This window comes from Manis pentadactyla, chromosome 14, assembly GCF_030020395.1.
Source record: "Manis pentadactyla isolate mManPen7 chromosome 14, mManPen7.hap1, whole genome shotgun sequence".
Lineage (NCBI taxonomy): Eukaryota > Metazoa > Chordata > Mammalia > Pholidota > Manidae > Manis > Manis pentadactyla.
In genome coordinates, this window is record NC_080032.1 from 9,572,290 (window position 1) to 9,593,253 (window position 20,964).

The window sequence follows — 20,964 nt, forward strand, 5'->3', positions numbered from 1 at the left end:
TTGGGGAAAGAAGGACACCAGAGAACCATTTTGATGGCGGGTGGTAGTTTCTAATTTAGAGCACATCCTTACTTTACTCACAGAAATAAGAAAAGCAATGTCAAGGTGATAATTTAAATTGCCTTAGAAATATAAATGCATTTTGAAGATAACCACTGAACTAAATGACAAACCCTTCAAAAAGGCTTAATGTGTTGATGGCAAGTTATTACAGCTATTTGACAGGAGAAGAAGAGCATAAAACCCTAAACATGCTCAGGGCAGATTTTCAACCCGGGGATTGTACTTGGTAACCAGTCTGTCTCTGCTGAAGCCAGTCAGAGGTCATCAGTAGATGTTGTCTAGGTGCAAGTTGTTGCCTGCAAGTAGAGGATTACTATAACAACCCCACAAATAACCCATTCAGTGGTTCTTCATGGGAGTCAGACTATTTTGTGGACTGTTTTGCACATCAGTTACAGTAAAGAAGGAGTCTGACTTTGTTCTGTAAGAAATGATTCATAATTATCTTATTTTCACCTTTGTTCTCTGGGTAGAGTTCAGTTCAAGATTCTCCCAATTTAATGGCCATGACCAGAGAGAGACTTTTAACTTTAATACCCAGGAAGTGATACATGTCACTTACAAATTAAGGAATAAATTCAGTGTGCATGATTTAAATTGAGGTCATTGGATTTAGATTTAAATTTTTTCCCCACCCTTATGCATATTTCTAGCTGTGGACTTTAGAACTCACCCTGAGTCAGAGGAGAAGCCCTTCTTTGAGATTTAACACCAGCCTTTTAAGAGAGAGCGCTGTGCTAGAGCAGCAGGCAGGTGTCTCCTCCTAGGTTGTCTTATCTTCTGAGAGGCTGTCTTGCTCCAGTAAGTACTAACTTCAGCTAATGACACTTTACAGGGAATAGAGAAGCATGAAGTTGAGACTTGGGTGAATTAAATTTTAAGTGTTCTTAAATCGGCAATTTTTCAAATATAAACTTGAAAAGACAATACTGCACTATGTGATGGGCTACTTAGTTTGGACTCGGATCTTTCCTATCACAAGTCCCAGCCAGTTTTACAACAGTCAGCAAAGGAGTTTGACACTAAGACCTTTGCCTGATTTCTAACCTCTTAGGAACCTGAAATACGATTTTTATTCCTTTTTTATTTAGTTTTTACTCTTAACATTGGTCTTTTATTATCATTATTTAAAATTGTAGAATAGGTTTAATTTTTCAGAAATAACATGAATCTTGCATTGTTTCAGGGTGTATTATAGTAGTCTCCCCCCACTGTGTGTGGGGGGTAAATAATAGCTTGTTATTTCTCTGGGAGAAGGCTAGCTGATGTTGAGACCTTTCTACCCACTTGTCTGTTGGTGGTTAACTTTAGGCAAATGATAGCAGATGCAGCTACTCTCATAAAAGGAGTTACTGTTTAAATTGAACTTTAGTGAGTGACCATAATCCTACAGATAATTAGGGTAGTCAGGAGGAACTGCAGCAGTTCCCTCTTAACCTGGGGTTTCGCTTTGCATGTTGTAATGACCCTCAGTCAACTTTGGACTGCAAGCATGTGATCCTCTTTCTGATACCATCCGAGGGTCGTAGTAGCCCAGTGCTGTATCATAATGCCTGTGTCCTTCACTTCATGTCGTCTCATCATGTAGGCTTTTTGTCATCTTGTCATCACCAGAAGAAGGGGTAATACAATATATTGTATATAATACAATAAGGTTTTTTGAGAGAGAAAGAGAGACCACTTCATATAAATTTTATTATATCTATTCTTTTATTAGCTGTTGTTTAATCTCTTACCATGCCTAATATATAAATTAAACTTTATCATAGCTATTTGTGTATAGGAAAAAGAAGCATATGTAGGGTTCAGTATATCAGTGGTTTCAGCCATCCACTGCAGGGTGGTCTTAGAATGTGTCCCCTACAGAAAAGAGGGAACTTGATAATCAAGCCACCTGCTTACTGCTGTGAAGGAGAACGAGGAGTAAGAAGGATGACATAGATAATAGCACCACATATAGGAAAATTGGAACCTCTGGCTGACTTGATCATACCAGCTTCCCTTACAATTGCTTAGCAGGCCCCGTTTGTCCATAACTGTTACTCGTGGCACTGATGGTGGCACTGGGGAAGGATGGTAGTCCAGGATTTCTGTGCTTTTAAAATAGGGAAGAAATACATGGTAATCAGGGCAAAAGGAAGAAGTCCTGTTCTGGCCCTGCTTTCCCAGGCCAGTGTGTCCAAGCACCCCTGTGGGAGCACTGCAGGGGGCCTCCCAGTAATAGAAGTGTGCTCATTCCTTCTTTAGAATTCCTTCCTTCCTTCCTTCCATTCCTTATATTAACAAGAATTTGGTAATTCTCATTAACACTAGTTGTACATTTCTGGTGGTCAGGGAATCTGTCATGAGTTGTGACCTGAGTAACTTAATCCTAACTCTAAGCCTGAATTTCCAACCTCTAAAGTGGGGTGATAACTAGTAACAAGTAACAACAAAGGTTGTTGTGAGGGCTAAATGAAGTAATGAGTGTTATGTTCCCAACCCAGCAAGTGCATAATAAACTGTAGCTTTATCTTTGTCATCATGCTTTGGTTTGGAAATTAAAAGCCTTTATCACCTCTGAAGGTTGAGATCTATAAATCAGCTACCCTGTTTATGCTGCTAAATCCTTTTCTCTGTCTAGTATCCAGGGGTTCCCCTGGTTCTAGTGTCTGGGGATTGTCACACACATCCTGGTCCACCTGTCTGTATGGCTCTGTGTGTTTAGTGAGTGCATGACTTAGGTCAGCTAGCAAGTAGAGGCCACACAGTTCAGAGAGCCTCTGCTAGGAGGGAATTGCTATGGGGTAAATTTTTATATTTTTCCACATTGGTTAAGAATACAGACCTTTTTTTAGCCTATGGTATGATGCATACCTTTTTTTTTTTTTTTTAAGATGCAGGCCTTAATTGTATATTCTCTGAAAAAAGAATTTTAAAAATCTGAGCACATGAATTTTATTTTGGGTCCAACACTCAAGTGACTGTGCATAGTAATGGGAGAGCGATTTATAACCTGAGAAAGATTTTTGCTTCAAAGCAGAATTGTGCATTTCTCTTGGGTATAAATGTTTGCTTCTCTGTAGCACCTCACAGGCATGTGTATGTGTACACGTGTACATGTTCGGGTTTTGTGTTTTGGGGCCTTTGTGTATATTGTGATATTGGTATGTTCACCTATTCTGATGGTTTAGCAAAAAACAGTTTACATGTGGATTCCTTTAGCTTTCTAGGTTGCCTCCACTGATTTAAGGAATTGTCATTTTAACAAACTGAAGCACCATTTTTTAAGATTATGGTGTCATTTTTATCCTGTTGCAAAGCCTCATTTCTTTCTTTTCATTTAATCCAGACACCTCGTGAAAGCTTAAGCTTCTGTGTCTCTGTATGTGCAACAGTTCATAACTAGCATATGAAGGTCTCTACAGGCGGCTTTGCCAGAGTTCCTGGCCCTTAGCAGTACTTAATGTGCCTCAGAAGACTCAACCAGTTTTGGAACCTTGGAATATAAGGGGAGCAGATCAGCTAAAGAAGTCAGGCCAGAAGTTAGTCCAGAAGTTGTGGTGATTTTTATGTTATCTTTATATATGTGCTCCTCCTAATCATAAAGGTATGTCCTGTTCATCCTTTGTGTTAGCTCTGGTCTGAGCAGAAGCTCTGGCAGTTGAAACTTGGCCTTTCTGAACAGTTTGTCATGCTGTTTATCTGCTCAGTCAGGTTTAAGACTTAAGAATTATCGCAGAGGCCATTCTGGATCCTCTGAGTCAGGGGAAGGCAGCTGTTTGTGAGTTACAGGGACTCTGATTTGTTTCCTGCTGTGCTACCAAGACTCCTTTCTCTTCCCAGTTCGCATCTGTGAAAGAAAGGTGGTAGCCGTTCTTGTCGGTGGCCTGAAGGAACCACAAGGGTCTGTTAGCTGGGATGGAGAGTATGGAAGTGGTGGGGGAGGGAGAAACTGAAGCCCAGCTGTGGAGATCTCTTTGACATAGCGACTGGCAGGAAAGCAGCCCAGAGAGTCCTCAGGAGGCTAATGACAGGCTCCCGAGAAGAGGCGGAGGTATGTTGGTGGGTCTTCACCCAGACGTGGCTGTGAGTCCCAGGGAAGGATGTTAGATCACGTTCCTTCCCTGTAATCTCACCACTGAAACCCCACTGTGGGCGGCATAAAGAGCCTTACTGATTAGTTTCTGGTTAGACCACGTTGTGGATTATATATAATGTAGCAGCCCGTAAAAAGCATGGCTGATTTTTTTTTTCAGTGCCTGGTTTTTAATTCAGTGTAAAAAATAAGTACTTCACACTTAGTTTGTGTTAATTATGCAACCCTACAGAAGACACCAAAAAAGCTGTTGCATGTCTTGAAGAAGCAGTGTTCTGGGGTGAGACATGATTACTTCTACCCTTGTCATGGATACTGAATTCCTCTGTTCTCAGGCAGAGCCAGAGGACTCAGGCATGGACAGATGGTGCGTCTCACTTGGTTCAAGAAGTGATCTGACAGGATGGGCCTCTTGCAGGGTGCCTTCTTGAGTTCCATTTAAAGGGTGAACCTGTGGTTTCACTTGTAGGTAGTGTCACTCCTGGAGTAACTGGACACAAGCATGAAGCACCTGTCATAGTTCTGATTAATGGGTGTGAGCAACAAAAATATTAAGTTTGGAGACATGGAAAATGTGTCTGATTATCCTCTCACAGACAAGTACTTTCCTGTCTTAATTTCATTTGGCCTATTTTCATGAAATTAGTTAAACCTGCAACTAGTTTAATCTTTTGCACTTTACTCTCATTTACTTACTCCATGTAACATTTCTCATTTGCCCAACCAGATAGGAATCTCCTGCCTTTGAACCCTACTGAAGTCCAGTGACATGGTGGTAGTGTGTGGTGGTTTGTGTTCACTCTGTCTTCCTTTCCCACCTCCTTTGTCCTCCATTACTCACTGAATTTTCAGCCATAGGCTTTGTATCTGACGTTATGTGGTAGTGCCTAGCACAGAGCCTTGCTAAGAGGAGATACTTAGTAAGAATTTGCTGGATTCAAGTTATCTTAAACAAAATAAAAATCATTCAAATAATTGGATTTTCCAGGTACTTACAAGGAATGTAATATCCACCGTAGGTCTGTCCAAATGGCTACCAAAATCTAAACAAAGTTGAGGGAATAGCTGTGAGTTGGGGAATAGGTTTTGCTTGAAATTTCAGTACACATACTTGACATATATTTTGTAATCTTCTGTTGATATTTACTGATGCATGCGCTGGCAACAGCCCTAGCAGTGCATTTATTTTTAACTTTCTTGGTGAAATCTGGGTTGGAAACTTACATAACGAAATCAATAGCTGAAATTGAGCATTCAGGTTGCCTAAAATTGAAAAATTAAAATATAAAAGTAGTGTGAGCCTTATAGAAACTGTTGTGTCCTTGCAGAGTGTTAACTGGTTAAATGCTACATGTACATCTTCCATCTTTATCCCAACACATTTTAAATAGGAAGGAGTGTGTGTGGCATTGACTCGTAGCATGAAACTGAGAGGACTACAGTTGTAGAAAGTGAGTTTCCAGAATGCCTTTGGATTTTTTAAAAATTCTCTTTACACTTGTATATATTTATTTGTAACAGATACAAGAAACTAGTTCTTGTGGATAATGTGAGCTGTTGCTCACGATTCCAGTTAAACACACTGAATTTTGTTTAGTTATGTTGTGTGGCTCCAGTATACATTACTCTCCCTTAGGCCTCGTCCACATACCTCAGAGTAACCTAATATGCGCTGTTAAATGAAAAACATGATGTGAGTTCGGAGGTTGCATTTATAGTTACAAACATGAAATGTAAGGAATTCAGTGAATACACAAACTATTTAAATACAGTTTTGGAAACATTTCTCAACTAGCTAGTGCTTGCTGTATTATACATGAAATTTAAATTCTTTAGAAATGAGTCATAATTTTGGGTTCTTCTGTAAGCTCATGATTTTCATTTTATAGAACTTCTGATTGTTCTTGTCTTTTGGTAACCAGCTAGCTGCTACTTTTTATTTTCAATTCTTTTAAATTTTTATTCCTTAGTCTATAAAACTCAAATTTATCAGCAAAATAATTTTATTTACTGCTAGATTAGGAAAGAGTTAATCCTATTTTACCTTAGGTTAGGAAATGTTAAATTTAGGCTGAACTAGAAATATGTGTGAAGCTAATCTGAATTCAGATTTTTTAACTTAATATGCTTAGTGTTATTTTTTTAATAAATAATGATGAAGAGGGAAAAAATCAGAAAACCTTGTGTTCTTTAAGGCCAAACAGGAAGCTTTGCCCTTGTGAGCGAGCCCGAGGGCTTGCCAGACAGCCAGAACTCCTTTGTGTTCTGTGGATCCTAGAACTGCTCTGAATATGGGGTCCTAAATATTTGTCCCTTTGAGATTTTTCACATTTTAAAAGTTACATACTTTATCACAAGAATGTCTGATAACTCCAAAGAGTTGATCATATCTTACTCTACATGTATACCTCATTGTTGCTTTAGAAGTTTAAGATTAAGGAAAATTAAATACAGACTGGACTAAAGCTATGTATTTAAGATCTTAATTCAACTTGTAGCTTGATTTTGTTTACTGTTGATTTATTAAACATCAAAAAGAAAAAAGGCAGGAAAACTTTTAGATTGTTTATAGTCAAAGAAGAATGAAGATTTGAAATAGTACCCAGGAAATTAAGAGCAAAATAAATCTTTTTCCTAAAATACTCAGCTGAGAGCAAACTTTTTCAAGTCTGTTTTTTAAGCATGCTAGTTTTCTTTCTGATTATAAAATAATACATACTGAGTTTTAAAAATAAAGAATTGTACACAGAAGTACAAACCAGTTGTAGTCTGGCCATAAAATTACTGCTATTAGTTATATTTCCTGGTTCATGTAGTTTATTACAAATGTTTATGTCATAACATAGATACCTATTTATATTAATATGCTTTTTTTTAACATTGTTTATTGTTCTTAGAAATAGTTTTAATGACTGTATGCACAGTAGCCCATTGTTTGGAAGGCCTATGAGGTATTTCACCACTCTCCTTTAGTGAATGTTGAGTTTACAAGTCCAGGTTTTTGCTGTTACAAATAAATGTACAGTGTTGTTATTTTCTTACTCAATAAACTGGGATACATCTCTGAAACTGGAAGTACCAGGTTAAAGGGTATATGGTATGCCTAGGACATGAATAGCTTTAGGACTTCTCAGTTGCAGTGTCAGATTCTACCCCAGAAAGATGGTGCCAAAATGATTTTTTCAGCTTTCATTTACCACATCTATGAGGCACTTCCATGATTTTCTGTTTCATCATTAAGTATGGAGACTTTTTAAACCATTTCTTGGTTTAATCATTAGTTTTAAGACCATGGCTCACATTAAAGGTGGATTGCTTAAGTCACTTCTAGAATTGGATGAGACTTTAAATATCACATACATGTTCATAGTAATAATTGAAGAGAAAATACACAGCTGCTATGGTCTCAGCTTTTTCCTGGGGATATTTGAGATTATGTTCCTGTAAGTCACCTTCTGTGCCTCACACTGTGCGGTATTGGTACTATGGGGAATTAGGCCAAGAAATAAAGGCAGCAGGCTGCTGTTTACTTGTTTGGTTTTTAATTGGTTTATGTAATCTCTGAACTGTTGTTTTGGAATTTTTTTCCAATAAATAATTACTTGTAAGTTGAATGGAAAACAGAAAGCAGATTGATAGTGATATACATTTCAGATCTGGGGAAGATAGCTTAGAGAACTGGTTCTTTTTTGTCCCATCACTTAGAGTTTTAAAATTCAATTTTATAGACCAGTGTTACTTTATAAACTACCATTATTATCTTAATTGATTTGAGCAGCCTGCCAGAGTCACTAGGAAGAATGAGAGAAACAAACTTAGGTAATTGTTAAAGTCATGTGTGTGCTCTGTTCTTGGAGCCCAAGTTTGGTATAGGCATATTTGTATTAAATTTAGCTTACTCTTTAATCAAAACCATGCTTCATCCTGCTGTTTTTATAAAATGGAAGGAGAATGCTGAAGAGTTGGTGTTCTACTAGAAACATCCAAGGTTTTCATATAGCACAAGGTGTCCAAAGGTTTGGAGTTTCAGAGCGAAGCTTATCAACAGGTCATAATTAATAGTTCCATCTGGAAAATATCTTAGGGCTAATCAGTGGTGCGTCAGAGGTGCTCAGCCATAGAGGAAATGCAGCCTGAGTGGGTGGGCAAGGGGAAATTTTGTTAAGCCCAGGCATATTATGGAATAAAATGCAGAATTACAGGAAGTTTTGAGACAAGCCATTGGATTCAAGGACATGTGCTTAGCACCTGCAGTCCTGGGCTACCCCAACCATTGAGGAATTAAGTTCACTCATATCCCTGCTTGTAGTGTCACGTCAGTAGAAGACGAAATTCTGTGACAGAGCCCAACCTTTCCTTTTACTGACAGAGAAGCAGGCCCGAAGAGGTTAAGGCTCCTGCCCACCTTATGTAGGAAGTTACTTTACGTTGTGGAAACTGCAAGTCAAATCTTATACTCCTAGTCCGGTGCTACTGTCTGGCAGACATATCACACAATTTTAAGTACTGTATTCTGCATACACCCAAATTGTGTTCTGTATGAAGGTTTTCAGTGACATTAATTGGATTAGAGAGTACCTCGACCCTGGCTCATTGCTTATTGAAACCAGCTTTGTCATAATTTTGTTAAGGCTGGGAACTAGGAAGCTAGCTGTGTCTTGTGGATGGCTTGGCTGACCACTTCCACATGTGGCAGCCAAGTTGATAATGCATGGGGCCTGCAGGTCAGGTAGGGAGAGAGGGAGCTGCAGATACGTGCTTCTCGTCAGGATCACAGCAACCACCCAGAAGGGCATTGCTTCTGATGGAGAATACTGACACCAACGGCAGTGCTCTTACAATTATTTCGATACACAATTCCTGTCTACCAGCCACCATTGTGTTCTTTGACAACACCTCTACAGATTGGGTTGTAAATGGCACCCACTTAATATTTGCTAAATTAAAGTTGTTCATGAAGTACGGCATGTGTGTACATACACACACATCCATGCTGAATTTTCACACTAGTACTCTGTTTTATGGGAGGGAAGTCATGAAAAAATAGAGCTAAGCTAACCAAGTTCTTCTTTTGGCATAGAATTTACCTGCAAAAGGCAGTTTATATATCATGTTTTTATTTAAATGCTTGTGGTAGTACTTCGTTGATTTAACCCATGTACCAGGTCATTATTCAGAAGATGAAATGTTATTACAGAAGAGATTTTCTGAGAAATGCTGATCAATCATGCAGTACTCTACAAAACTTTGAGTTCTAATAATAAACTAAGATAGACTTTTTTCATATGTCCTATTCTTAGAATTCACTTGAAATTGGAACATTATTGAAGGTTTGGGGAAAAAAATGTCTGGTGCTATGATTGCATAAATGAAGAATAATCTTGAGGATTTAGAATAAGACCTAGAAATTCACCATTCTTAGAACTTTTATATATATGATGGAATGAAAAGGACTATTTGCTCACACACAATGAACTTACTGAAAGTGGGATGTGCTAATGAGTTGAAACTGGTAAGTCACAGTGGCACACAGTGTGACTGATGCCAGCATTGTAGTATCTTGAGCACTGTGCAGAGCTGAGAACAATGGTGAAGGGGAGAACCCTTGTAAAAGGCTGCTGTGTATTTTCACTCAATAATTTAGTTTTTATAGAAAGAGTCCCCGTAGGGTTGCACATGACTTTCTCCTCTTTTGAAGAACTTTAAAATTGTTTTTGCAGTTTGAAAGTATTTGCAAGAACAATTCTAATTAAGTATGACTCCCATAAATAACGACTCTGTGAAAGAATAAGGGAAAGAGAACTGATAATACATATTAAGCCCTTGAATTCCACCAACTAAGCACAGAGCATACACTGCCTTAATTTTGCCCTCAGAACAGTCAAAGACCTAACTTTCATCTTGTAAGTACATCAACATGGGGGCTGAGAGTTTACAGAAGCGCCCTTTCCCTGGACTGTACTTGCAGTCCACTTCTGCCATCTTTGATTCTTTGATGGGGATCTGCCTTCTGTGCTAGACTGTGAGCTCAGGGCAGGACCACGTCTACACTTGCTCCCTGCTGTGAGCCAGTCCTGGGCGCTCTTCTGGGTCAGGTCTGGAGCATTCCCATCTCTACACACCACCTTGGAAGAACTACATGCAGAGTGGGTCATTGGTGAAAACACTGATTCATCCCACTCTTAACCCTTCCCCCCAAATAAACATGCCAAGGACATTTAGCTTACTAAGGTGTAAGTCTGTGGAGTGTCACAGAAATGGTCAGTGAGACCATAGATTGCACTCCCCGTACCCAATTTCTTTAATGAAAAGTTTGAAAAGTAGGCAAAAAACAGAACAGTGAACACTGCCACCCAGATTCAACAGTTAACACTTTACCATATTTGTTTTCCCCTCTCCTTTTTTCCCATTTCTTCTTACTCTCTCTTTCTCTCCATGCAAATACATATTTAAAATTTTTTGGTTGAACCTAAATATTCAGAGTGAATTGTTATACTGTGAACCTAGAGTAACATAATCTGAGGATCCAAATTCTAATTGCTTTTTAAAGTTTTCTTCTGAAAGTAAATTGCAGACATTGTATCTTATCTCTTTAGTCTCTCTTAATCCAAATAGTTGCCCAAACTCTCCCTTGCTCTTTTTTTATTGTTTAAAGAAATAGTAGTTCCCCCCCCCCCTACTTTTTTACCCTAACAACTATTGATTTGATTCCCTTAATTTTGTCCTCAGAACAAATGGTATCAGATTTGATACCATTTAAACTGTGGGATGTAATTGTTTGTGGAAAATCAAAGTCCAGATGTATGGGTTTTCCCTCAAATACTTGGTAATTATAGATCATTTTTGCTGCTGCATTTTCATATCCCTTTTCTGTTGAAAATACCTCAGTTAATAAACAGTGCCATTCACTTGCCAGTGTTTGAAGACGCAGAAGACAGCTAAATGTGCTCACCGTTTTTGTTGTGCATCACCATATCCACTGTGGAAGTGCAGTAATGGTGTTACGAGAACCCTTATGCATTAAAGCTCACCACTGATAGGATGTGAATAGAATTTGGTATTTTATATGAAATCTGTATAGTTTAATCTGAGGCAGAGCAATGCTCCTATTAAACTGTAGAACCAGGAGGTAACTTCGTCTGTGGAAGGAGGGTTTGTAGCAGGGGAATACTGCCGCTTTCCCTAAAACAATTTTGAATTTCCAAATACCTGAATTAAACACATATGAGATTGTAATTTTCTTCATGTATGTGTGTGATGTTGTTACACAACAGTCAATTTTAACCAAACCATAAATATTGAAGTCACAATTTCTCCTTTCCAATTTTCCTCATCCAGAAGGAGCTGGCAAACAACCCCGACTGTTCTCAGATGTGTGCCTATAAGCTGGTGACCATCAAATTTAAGTGGTGGGGACTGCAAAGCAAAGTGGAAAACTTCATTCAGAAGGTAATATCTGTTCAGAATGCAGTGACTTAAATTTATTTTAAGAGTCGAGGTAGCTGTTATGGGATATTTTCTGTTAACCACTTTTTCTTATTTATGAGGTGAAAACTAGTACCCCTGTATAATTTCTCTTTGCCCTTTTTCTCTGTAGAAACAGCAAAGAGATGCCAGCAGAGGTTCAAAGGGGGTTTTCTTGGGGAAGATCATAGCAATTTTTTGTTCAGAGTGCCTTCCTCATGGTTTGCCCAGCTTTCTGCAGAGCCCTGTTTGTGTACAGTGTGTGTTCCCAAGGGGACCTGGTGTTCTGGTACTGGCTGGGGCGAGAGGCGAGGCCTTCCTTGCTGAGGGGCTGTTTGTTCAGGCTCAGCCGTATTCCCCCTCATCCTTCTAACATACTGTGCACTTTCTGGTGGACGGCATCTTTAGAGGTCTCTACTGAGAATAGTTACACTCTGAACTTAGGGTGATAGAATCTGAGGATCCAAATTCTCATACCCTCTTTTGTATGTCATCTTCTTTATTAAAGAGAAAGTAACATGGGCAGTTTGATCTAGAAATTGGGAAGAATTGCAGTTGTATAAATACATATTATAAACTCATGAGAATGGGAGATTTCTTTGTTCACTTTTCCTGTGGTGTGAATATTTATTCCATTATCATTATAAAGAAGCCTCTTTTATATCTCTGAACTCCCAGCTAGTTGTGTCTGAGTTTTACCATAACTTTTCTACTTTAAAACTGTGACTGCTCTAACATTTTTTTTAAAAAAGATCTTAAAGTGCTGGAGACTTTGATTATTCTTGGGTCTGCTTGCAGTTGGCCTTCAGTAGGCACGCTGTAAATATTGGCTGCCTTCCTTCCTCTTGGATCATAATAGTAGCTTAGCAATCCAGTTCTGACAAATACAAGTCACACATGTAATCGATGAAGTCCCTTCTGTTCATGGAAAAAAATGTAAAAGTTGAAGATTGTCCAAAAGTACTAAAGTGTACTCACTGGTGCATTTTTTCTCTTCTTGGGAAAGTTTAGTAAAACTTAATCCAGCAATTAAAACCACTAATTATATTAATTATATGCATTTATATATATATATATATATATATATATATATATATATATATATATATATAAAGTGGCACTGGCATTAGAGTAGGAAATGAATGGATAGTAGTATATAATAATTCTTGGTTAATAAAACACCTTATTCCAAAGAACTTAGGACTCTTCTTTCTGTACATATTATCTTCTACCTTGCAGTATTCCTCTAAACTGCAGAGAAGTTAAAAACGACAGTTTAAAGTTTCATAGCAGAAGAAATCAAGATTACCTTTAGTTGTTGACATTGAGAAAAAGGTTAAAATACGTGGAGCCCAGCAGGAGTTTATGTTGGACCAGAACATAGACAGCATATTTTTATCAGTTTCTGATAAATCATGCCACCTTTGCAGGGAAAGATCATTTCACTTCACAGTAAAATTTTTTTTTTACAAAATAATAATAGGATGGAATTAAGTTTACCACTAATCAACATAGTGGTCTTTTCAAATCATGTATATGTACATTTCATGGGTTAACTGGGACACATAAAGCTAATATGTCATTGATCTTACATTTTGCCATCTTACACTATTTTTCTTCTTTGTTTTAAAAGCAAGAGAAAAGGATATTTACAAACTTTCATCGCCAGCTTTTTTGTTGGATTGACAAGTGGATTGATCTGACAATGGAAGACATTAGGAGAATGGAAGATGAAACTCAGAAAGAACTAGAAACAGTAAGACTTCCCATTCTTGTGGAAATTCTCTAATTTCCCTTTTCTAAAACTGCATATGCTTAGTAAGTATAGACTTAGGGTTAAGAATGTTACTTAAAGCCATTCCTTAATTATATATCCTCATCAAACATGGTTTTCTTAGATACTAATATCCCTTGACATATTCTGATTTCTCTTTTGTTGAGCATCTTTCATGAATATAGACTAGAGCTTTCTTGATCTAAAATTTGTTACCTGTAAAATGCCCAGTGATTTTGTGTACTTTTTCATGTATTTTCTGTGGTGGTACCTGGTTCACAGTCCTTTTAGACCCTCACTTTATCAGACCAAGTTGCCTTGGGCTCATGCCATTATCAGTAAGTTGCTCATGTTAGCACAGTAAGACTAGTTCACCTTTTTTGTAAAAGGTTAAGGCTAATGGTGGTGTCACTGATTCCAGAAATGCCCCCTTCCCTCCCATAACTAGCAATGAATCCTTATTTATTCATAAGCTTTAGGCAGAAATTGGGTTGATTCTTGGGCTGGAGGTCAGCGTGCTATGTTTCAGTCAAAGCCATTCCAGCTCCTCCCCACCACCCCTGAGCAGGCCCTGCATGTGTGAGGATCCCCTCTCTCCCAGGAACAGATTCTTCTCTGACTACTCTTGCACGTGTCTGGTTTTGCTTTTGCTCTGGACTGTGCTTCTTTCAGTTGAAAGTAAGGCCTCACTGGAGAAATGAACCCAAAGAATGTCAGGATAGGCTTGTGGTTTCCATGCAGTCATCGAGAGTCCTGCCAGCAGTCCCAGCTTTGGAAGCCCCGCAGGCCGAGAGTGTTTGATGACCGCCTGTGTGCAAGGAAGGAGCTCCATTTAATCACAGGAGAATGGCAGCAAATCAGGTTCTTTGGCACAGAAAGAAATCTATTCGTCTGGCACACAGCATTGTAAAGAATCTGTGTTTAAAATTGCTTACTTTTAGTGATTACAGTAGATCTGCTTCTAATTAGCTTTATACAAACCTGAGAGGACTAGAACATATTTTCTTTATAAGGCAATAAAATGTTTTAACCTTATCTTATATGTAAAGTAAACTTTAGGCGGTCTCCAACTTATGAATGGATTTTGTTCCAGAAGTTTTAAGTTGCTTTTTTGAAATTTGGAACATGATTTCCCATGGAGACAACATTATAAATTGGGGCTTGGTTTCTGGGCCAGCCAATAGAAACCTATTTATGACCTTAATTCCTCATGCTCATAGTATGACTCTTGAGCTCTGAATCTTGGGAGTAGGGTGATAGAATGGCAGGAATGGAAGATTCTCCCTCACCCTTATTTTTAGGCTGGCCTCAGGCAAAATATTGGAAGAATGAGTTTTAGAAATGTGGTTTTTTTGGATTTGTTCCTTTTCTGTCTCTTCTTCTCTTGACTTTTTCATTGCGTTTTTTAATTGTCTGTAGGCTGCTGTTATGCATGCCTGTCCTTCCCGATGCATCCTTGTGTATCACGGTACTTCCTTCCTCTCCTTCATGCCTCTCCCACTTGTTTCCCCTTTCTCAAGAGCTGTGCTTCTCTAAGAAGCACCCCTTTTCCCTTGCTTGCCTGGTTTGGCTCCAGAGAGAATCTGCCAGCTCTGCCTCCAGCCCCTTGGAGAAGCTGGCGTCAGCTGAGCATTAAATAGGAAGCAGCGTGGCTACACCCATTCTCACTAACTAAGCTCATGGTATCACAACCTTGGCATCTCCAAAGGGGCTCTTCCACCACCAAGGTAACACAGTGAACAGACTTATTTTTATTGGTTTGTCCTCTCAGGAAGGAGGCTTGCTTTTGGTTTGGATTTTATGCAGAAGGACTGTCCATAACATAAGGAAGAGAAGGGTGATGGATGAAGCCCTCCATGGTTTGGGCTTTGACCCCTGCTTGCCTCTAGACCTCCTAAGACAGAACTTGGCTGATAGCCCCTCCTCCCCAGGGGAGCCCTGAGGAGGATGTGGGACTCTCCCTCGCCTGTGGCAGTAGGCCTGTGGCTCAGCTGCTTCTCTGTGCATGTCAATTGTTCATAAGTTGGGAATTGCACTGGAAAAGATGTAAGATATACAAGCAGTTACACACAGGCCCAGTGTGTGAGAAGGTTTATCATCATCCTTGTACCCACATGGCTCAACTGATTCCCTTATGAGGTTGGCAGGAATCAGTCATTCATTCAGAGTTGGGGGTACCTGGAAATTTCTTTAGTAAATATTTCAAAAATACTTTAAGGCAGTTTCAACACTTAATGTTGATCATCTTAACATAAAGTCCCCTGTAAGTTATTTGCTCTAGGTCATTGGGCAGTGCTTTACTCCATCACACTGCTGCTGCCCTGAGTCCTCATGGCTTATTTCTGAGCAGCTGCATACCCTGGGCTGACGCCTGTAGGCCGGGCGCCTACGCAGGAGGCACCTGCTGCCTGCCCACTGAGGCTGACCATTTGCTTTGTCTTCTTCACCATGGAGGAATTTCCCCCTTTCTTGAGGCCCTAATTCCCTGACACCTGATAGTAGAATTTGATACATCATAATTATTCTTAATTCACAAATATTTTAAGGATTGGATTTCCTTCATGTTTTGGCCCTGGAGAGGAGTAGCAGCATCTTGAGAGTTTAGGCATGAGAGGCGAGTCCCTGCCTATAGCCCTGCAGCGACATGTGGTACATAGACTCAGATGAAGGAGTACTCTGCCTTTCTGTTCTCAACTGGCACTTCTCTGGGGGTGTGGGTGTGGGAGAACTATTGAGTTTTAGAAATGTGGTTTTTTTGGATTTGTTCCTTTTCTGTCTCTTCTTCTCTTGACTTTCTCATTGCATTTTTAAATTGTCTGTAGGCTGTTGTTGTGCATGCCTGTCCTTCCTGATGCATCCTTGTGTCCTTTGTTTCTCATACATTGTTTCTGTGCTCACTCGTTCTTCCTTTTGTCCTCTCTTTGTAATAAACTTTCCGTAAGGAATTCCAGTCAGGGACCCTGGTCTGCAAAGCAGCAGAGGTGGCCACACCTTGTGGCTGTCTATCTGGTCTAGGGACTATGAAAATATGAATCAGACCATCAGAGCAGTTTCTTAGATTATATTGGTGAAAAGTTCATTTACCCTTGACTATCTTTGATAATTTTACATCATCAATCTGCAGGCTATTGTTTCCTAGATTCATTAGATAAGACATATTTTGTGCTGTGTAAGAAAAGCATTTTGCAAGATTTTTTGCAGGCCGATATTACGAGAGGGCCATAGAATATCATTCTCTGTGGATATGGTTATAAACAGGCAGCGGTCACTTTACAATCACTTCTAGATCTTTTTTCTTTCCCTTACTAACCCAATTTAGAGTCTGTGATTTCAGCAGCTCATGATTTTATTTTACGTTTAGATGCGTAAGAAGGGTTCCGTCCGAGGCACGTCGGCTGCTGATGTCTAGATGAGTCCCCTGTAGGGTCAGAGACAATATCAAACTGTGTAAGTGAAGACTTGGGTAAAAAGAACGTTTAAAAAACCAATACCTTTTTGGCAATAAGTAGTTAACTTTCCGAGCAGAGACTAAGTGTTAAATGTGGTTTAATTTTTAGACATTAGAAGATGTGTGTAAATAACTTGAGTCTTAAGAATTTTATCTGCGGAACAGGTTGGATTTAGTAATCCTGAGTTAGTTCATGTTAGCAGTGGAGTGTTGCTGCCAGGTGTATGTGCTCATCATGCAGCTTTGTCCTAGGAGCCAGCTGATTTTCATCCATAGCCAGTTAATTGGCCTATTCCTCAGTAGGACCAATTGTGGTTAGTAAGGAAATATGTAAAAGCACTTTAAATCAAACCAACGATCCTTTACCCATACCATACCTCAGTAATTCAGAAAGTCTTCCTTCATGTTGAGCCTTCAGTTATCTTTACAGTTGGCTTTAATGTATATAAATACACTTTGGTTTTCATTTACAGTGTAAGACATTCCTATGGTTTCATTTAACACAAATTTATATGCCCAGATGAGATTTTCCTATAGGGGGGAGAAGCCTCAGAAAAACTGCCCCACCTATTGAAACCAGTGTGAGTAAACAGAAAGCAACAGTCCACTGGTGTCATTTGTTAATACTGAACTATGATGTCTGTGGAGGAAAAAAACCAGGACAGAACACTCTTCTCCACTGGCCCTTTGCTGTCCCCTTATGTGTGCTGCCCTATCTTTAATAATTGAACATGGGAGTAATGAAGTGTTCAGTTGTAGAGAGGTGTGAAACAAATCAGAATAAATGAACTCTGCCAGGATGCCTCCAAAAGCCCTTTCTTTAAATTCAGAGTTCATTTAATGTAAATTTTAAGCCATTGTTACTTTTATTAAGTTCTTCTAAGTTTCTGTGATATATTTCTGTTTCTAATTTATTTTCTCTGTAACGAAACAAAATGTGACATCATTAATAAGAACCACATCTTCAAGAGATTTAAATTTTCAACATGCAATAGTTGGGGTACGCTTTCTGCCTAAAGTTGCTATATTGAGGTTTTGGGTTTTTTTCCTGAAGAATGTGTGCAGCAAACTACTGCCTGAACATTTTCTGTGTCTCTCATGTTTTCACACATTGCCCTCACTGTCTTTTGCTTTTCTTACAGTTACGTAATCAAGGTCAAGTAAGGGGAACAAGTGCAGCCAGTGATGAGTGAAGAAGAATCTGACCAGTATCTCACAGTGTTGATGCTTTCCAGACGTGTGCTTGTGATTATATTCTCACATGCACAGGTTCCCAACCACGTGTGTATATATGTTGGTGTGTGTGTACCTGTAGCTGTATATAAAACGCATGTAGAGCTACAGGTGAAGGTGCACACACTTGTGTATATATGTACATACAAACATCCTGAAGGAATTAGTACAATTTCTCCAAAGTACTGTACCTATCTTCAGCAAGAATACAAAAGAAAATATTTTCAATATATATCTGGAACAGATTTTAATAATTATCAGAGTAATACCATTAATGGACAAATTGACTGCAGCTTAATAGTAGCTGGTATGTTTCATAAATGTCAAGTTGTGGACCAGTATATATATAGCTTTTTATTACTGTTCTGTTATTTTAAATCAGTCTATTACAAATTTTTATTTTAGTTCCATTAGCAACAGACTCCCACAGAAAAACTTACTCAAAATCTTTTATATTCCAGTGAATCTGGAATGTAAAGTCTGAATGTATTTATAATGATTTATTTCATGATGGTCATTCTCTTACAGCCAAAATGGACAGTGTCTCTTAGTAAAGAGTAAAGTTATAGGCCAATTTTTACTTGTTTGCCCTGAGGGAAAAAATCCTTAAAAAAAAAAAAATTCTGGTTTTTATTGGATTTTTGTATTTTAAATTTCAAGTATTTTTCTACATCAAATCTAGCAAAAATGGAGATATGATGGTTTGTAATTTACAATAAACACTTTTCAGGCTCCTGTTAGGCAAACAAAGAAAGTGATGAATTAATAACATTGTAGGCTGTTCAGAAAAATTGGAAGTAGAGTGCTTCCCCGGAGTCTTGTTTCTGGAATGACTGTTTTCTGAAATTACAGCTTAGAAACTATGCAAATGATATGATCTCTCACAGCTCATGTGACAAAATATAGGTAGTGATGACGTTTTGCTCTTTTCATACTGAAATACACTTTTAGCGGGAGACACCACCGCCTTTGAGGTAGGATGAATTTCGGAGGCTGTGCAAGGCTTGCCTGCCCACCGTTAGGAGGCCCTGCTGAGGGGCTGGTGCACCTCCACCCGTTCAGATGTGCTCTGTGGAGGACGTCACTGGAACACATCCTGAATAGGCATCAGGAAAATGCTGGTTAGAAACTGCCACCATTTTTTTTCTTTTTTAAAGTAACAATAGCTAGGTAAGATTTTTATCAGCTTTCTCTGTCTGAATCCAGTCTTTCTGTCAGTCCTGGAAGCTTGACTAGAATGATACTGTTGAAGCCTTCAGGTCACAAACTGTCTTCTTTAACCTCTTGTCCCTCCTCCAGCACGTCAGCCCCAGGAGTCATATCACATTAGTAATCTGGTTTGCTGACAGCCCTGCCCTCGCCGCTTTCCGTTTTTCCACATGTCCTGTGTCCCCACTGAAGTGACTGCAGTGACTCAGACAAGGGTGTTGAGGATGACCGCTGCATCGCAATGCCCTGTTATCCTTGGCTACAAACCCCACATTGCATATGTCCTCTGTGTACTCAGGATCAAGACTGATGTTTACTCTCTGGGCACTGTTGTAAGATAGGTTTTGTCAGAGCATCATCATTGTTTGCAGAGTGTTTGATGCAAGAAAGATTATTGCTAATTTTGTGAAATAAAGAGTCTAGCACTCTCCTTTTAATGAGTTTAACTCTCTCTGGCATCTTAGCGTCATTGGGAGCTGGGGCGCACATAGAAATGAGAGCCCAGCGCATGTATTTTAATGTTTTTCTAACAACTGTGGAGATTTGAGGGAATGTGTGGTGACTGTAAAATATCTAGTTTACTTGGCAGTCTCTTGTGTAAATTACAGTAAAACAAAGTAAATGAAATTTAAACAAAAAATAAATTTGATCACAAAATGCCACTTGTGTGCTTGAGTGGTGGTTTCCGTGACACCATGACTAGTCTGGATGCTGTGGACCATGTCTCTGTTGCCATTTCAGGAATTCTTTGATCTGCGGCACCACCACTCTGGGAAAAAAAAGAAAAAATGGGTTTTAAAAAGGTATTTATTGCAAACTCCTGTTCTTGAAATGTGCTTATGCCATATTAAGTTGTTACCTTTGGTTTCTTACATAATTTTCTCTCTAAAAGCTAAGTAGTAAACTAAAGAAGGGATGTTTATTATTAGTCTCAGAGGTTAAAAATTATTTTTAAAGGAGAATAATACAGAAAATTTCCATAGTATTTTTAAAAGCACTAGGTAAGCATTTTGTCATTAGATTCTGATCATTCAAGACAGTGACTTTCTGGTTTGGGGCAGTGTTTTGCCTCCTTTTTTAAGACCGTCGTTCCCAGTCTTGGTTCCAACTTAGACTCTAGAGCTGCTTGATGTTAGGAGAGGTGGCCGACTGTCTGGATGGACTTCATATATAATGTTGTATTTCCGGGATGTTCTGTTTGTTTTCTGGGGTAGTTGGTGTTTTATTATAGACTTAATGTTTGCATTCACGTTGGCAGTCTATATTGAGCATCAATGATCTGAGCATTTGTACGCCCAGCACAGATGTGTACAGATGAATCACAGTTCAGTGTGATAAGTCGTCATCTAACGGTAGAGAGCTCTTAGATGTCATCCACACTGTACAGATGAGAAGGCAGATGTTCAGGCCAAAGGCAGCTGGCAAGGCATTGGGGACCTGAGGAGCCCAGAGGTTCTTGGGTTGGTGCCTAAAACTGTGGACCTAGGATCAGGTTCACCCGTCCTGGCCTCTCACCGTATCTTAGGCGCCTTCTCTGTTCATGGAGGCCAAAATGCTCTGCTGTGGAGGGTTCAGGGCCAGTTGAGACAGTGCATCCTCGAGCATGTGCTGGGCCCTCTGCAGCGAGATTTCTCCTTTCCTATCCCATTCGTTTACCAAACTGCCTCTTGGTTGATCTAAAATCTCAGTGGGCTG

General features: G+C 39.1%; 1 protein-coding gene across 2 annotated transcripts in view; it reads left to right on the forward strand.

Moving 5' to 3' along the window:
• PITPNB (phosphatidylinositol transfer protein beta) overlaps nucleotides 1-19,929 on the forward strand; it is a 61,319-nt gene extending 41,390 nt beyond the window's left edge. The window contains exons 9-12 of one of the 2 annotated variants that reach the window (XM_036908929.2): nucleotides 11,480-11,590; nucleotides 13,239-13,361; nucleotides 16,741-16,826; nucleotides 17,970-19,929. In XM_036908929.2, coding sequence (XP_036764824.1) covers nucleotides 11,480-11,590; nucleotides 13,239-13,361; nucleotides 16,741-16,788 — 282 coding nt within the window. In that variant the 3' untranslated portion in view covers nucleotides 16,789-16,826; nucleotides 17,970-19,929. The remainder of the gene's footprint in view (nucleotides 1-11,479; nucleotides 11,591-13,238; nucleotides 13,362-16,740; nucleotides 16,827-17,969) is intronic. The other variant, XM_036908928.2, reaches the window with a different exon arrangement.
• The last annotated feature ends 1,035 nt before the right edge of the window (nucleotides 19,930-20,964 follow it).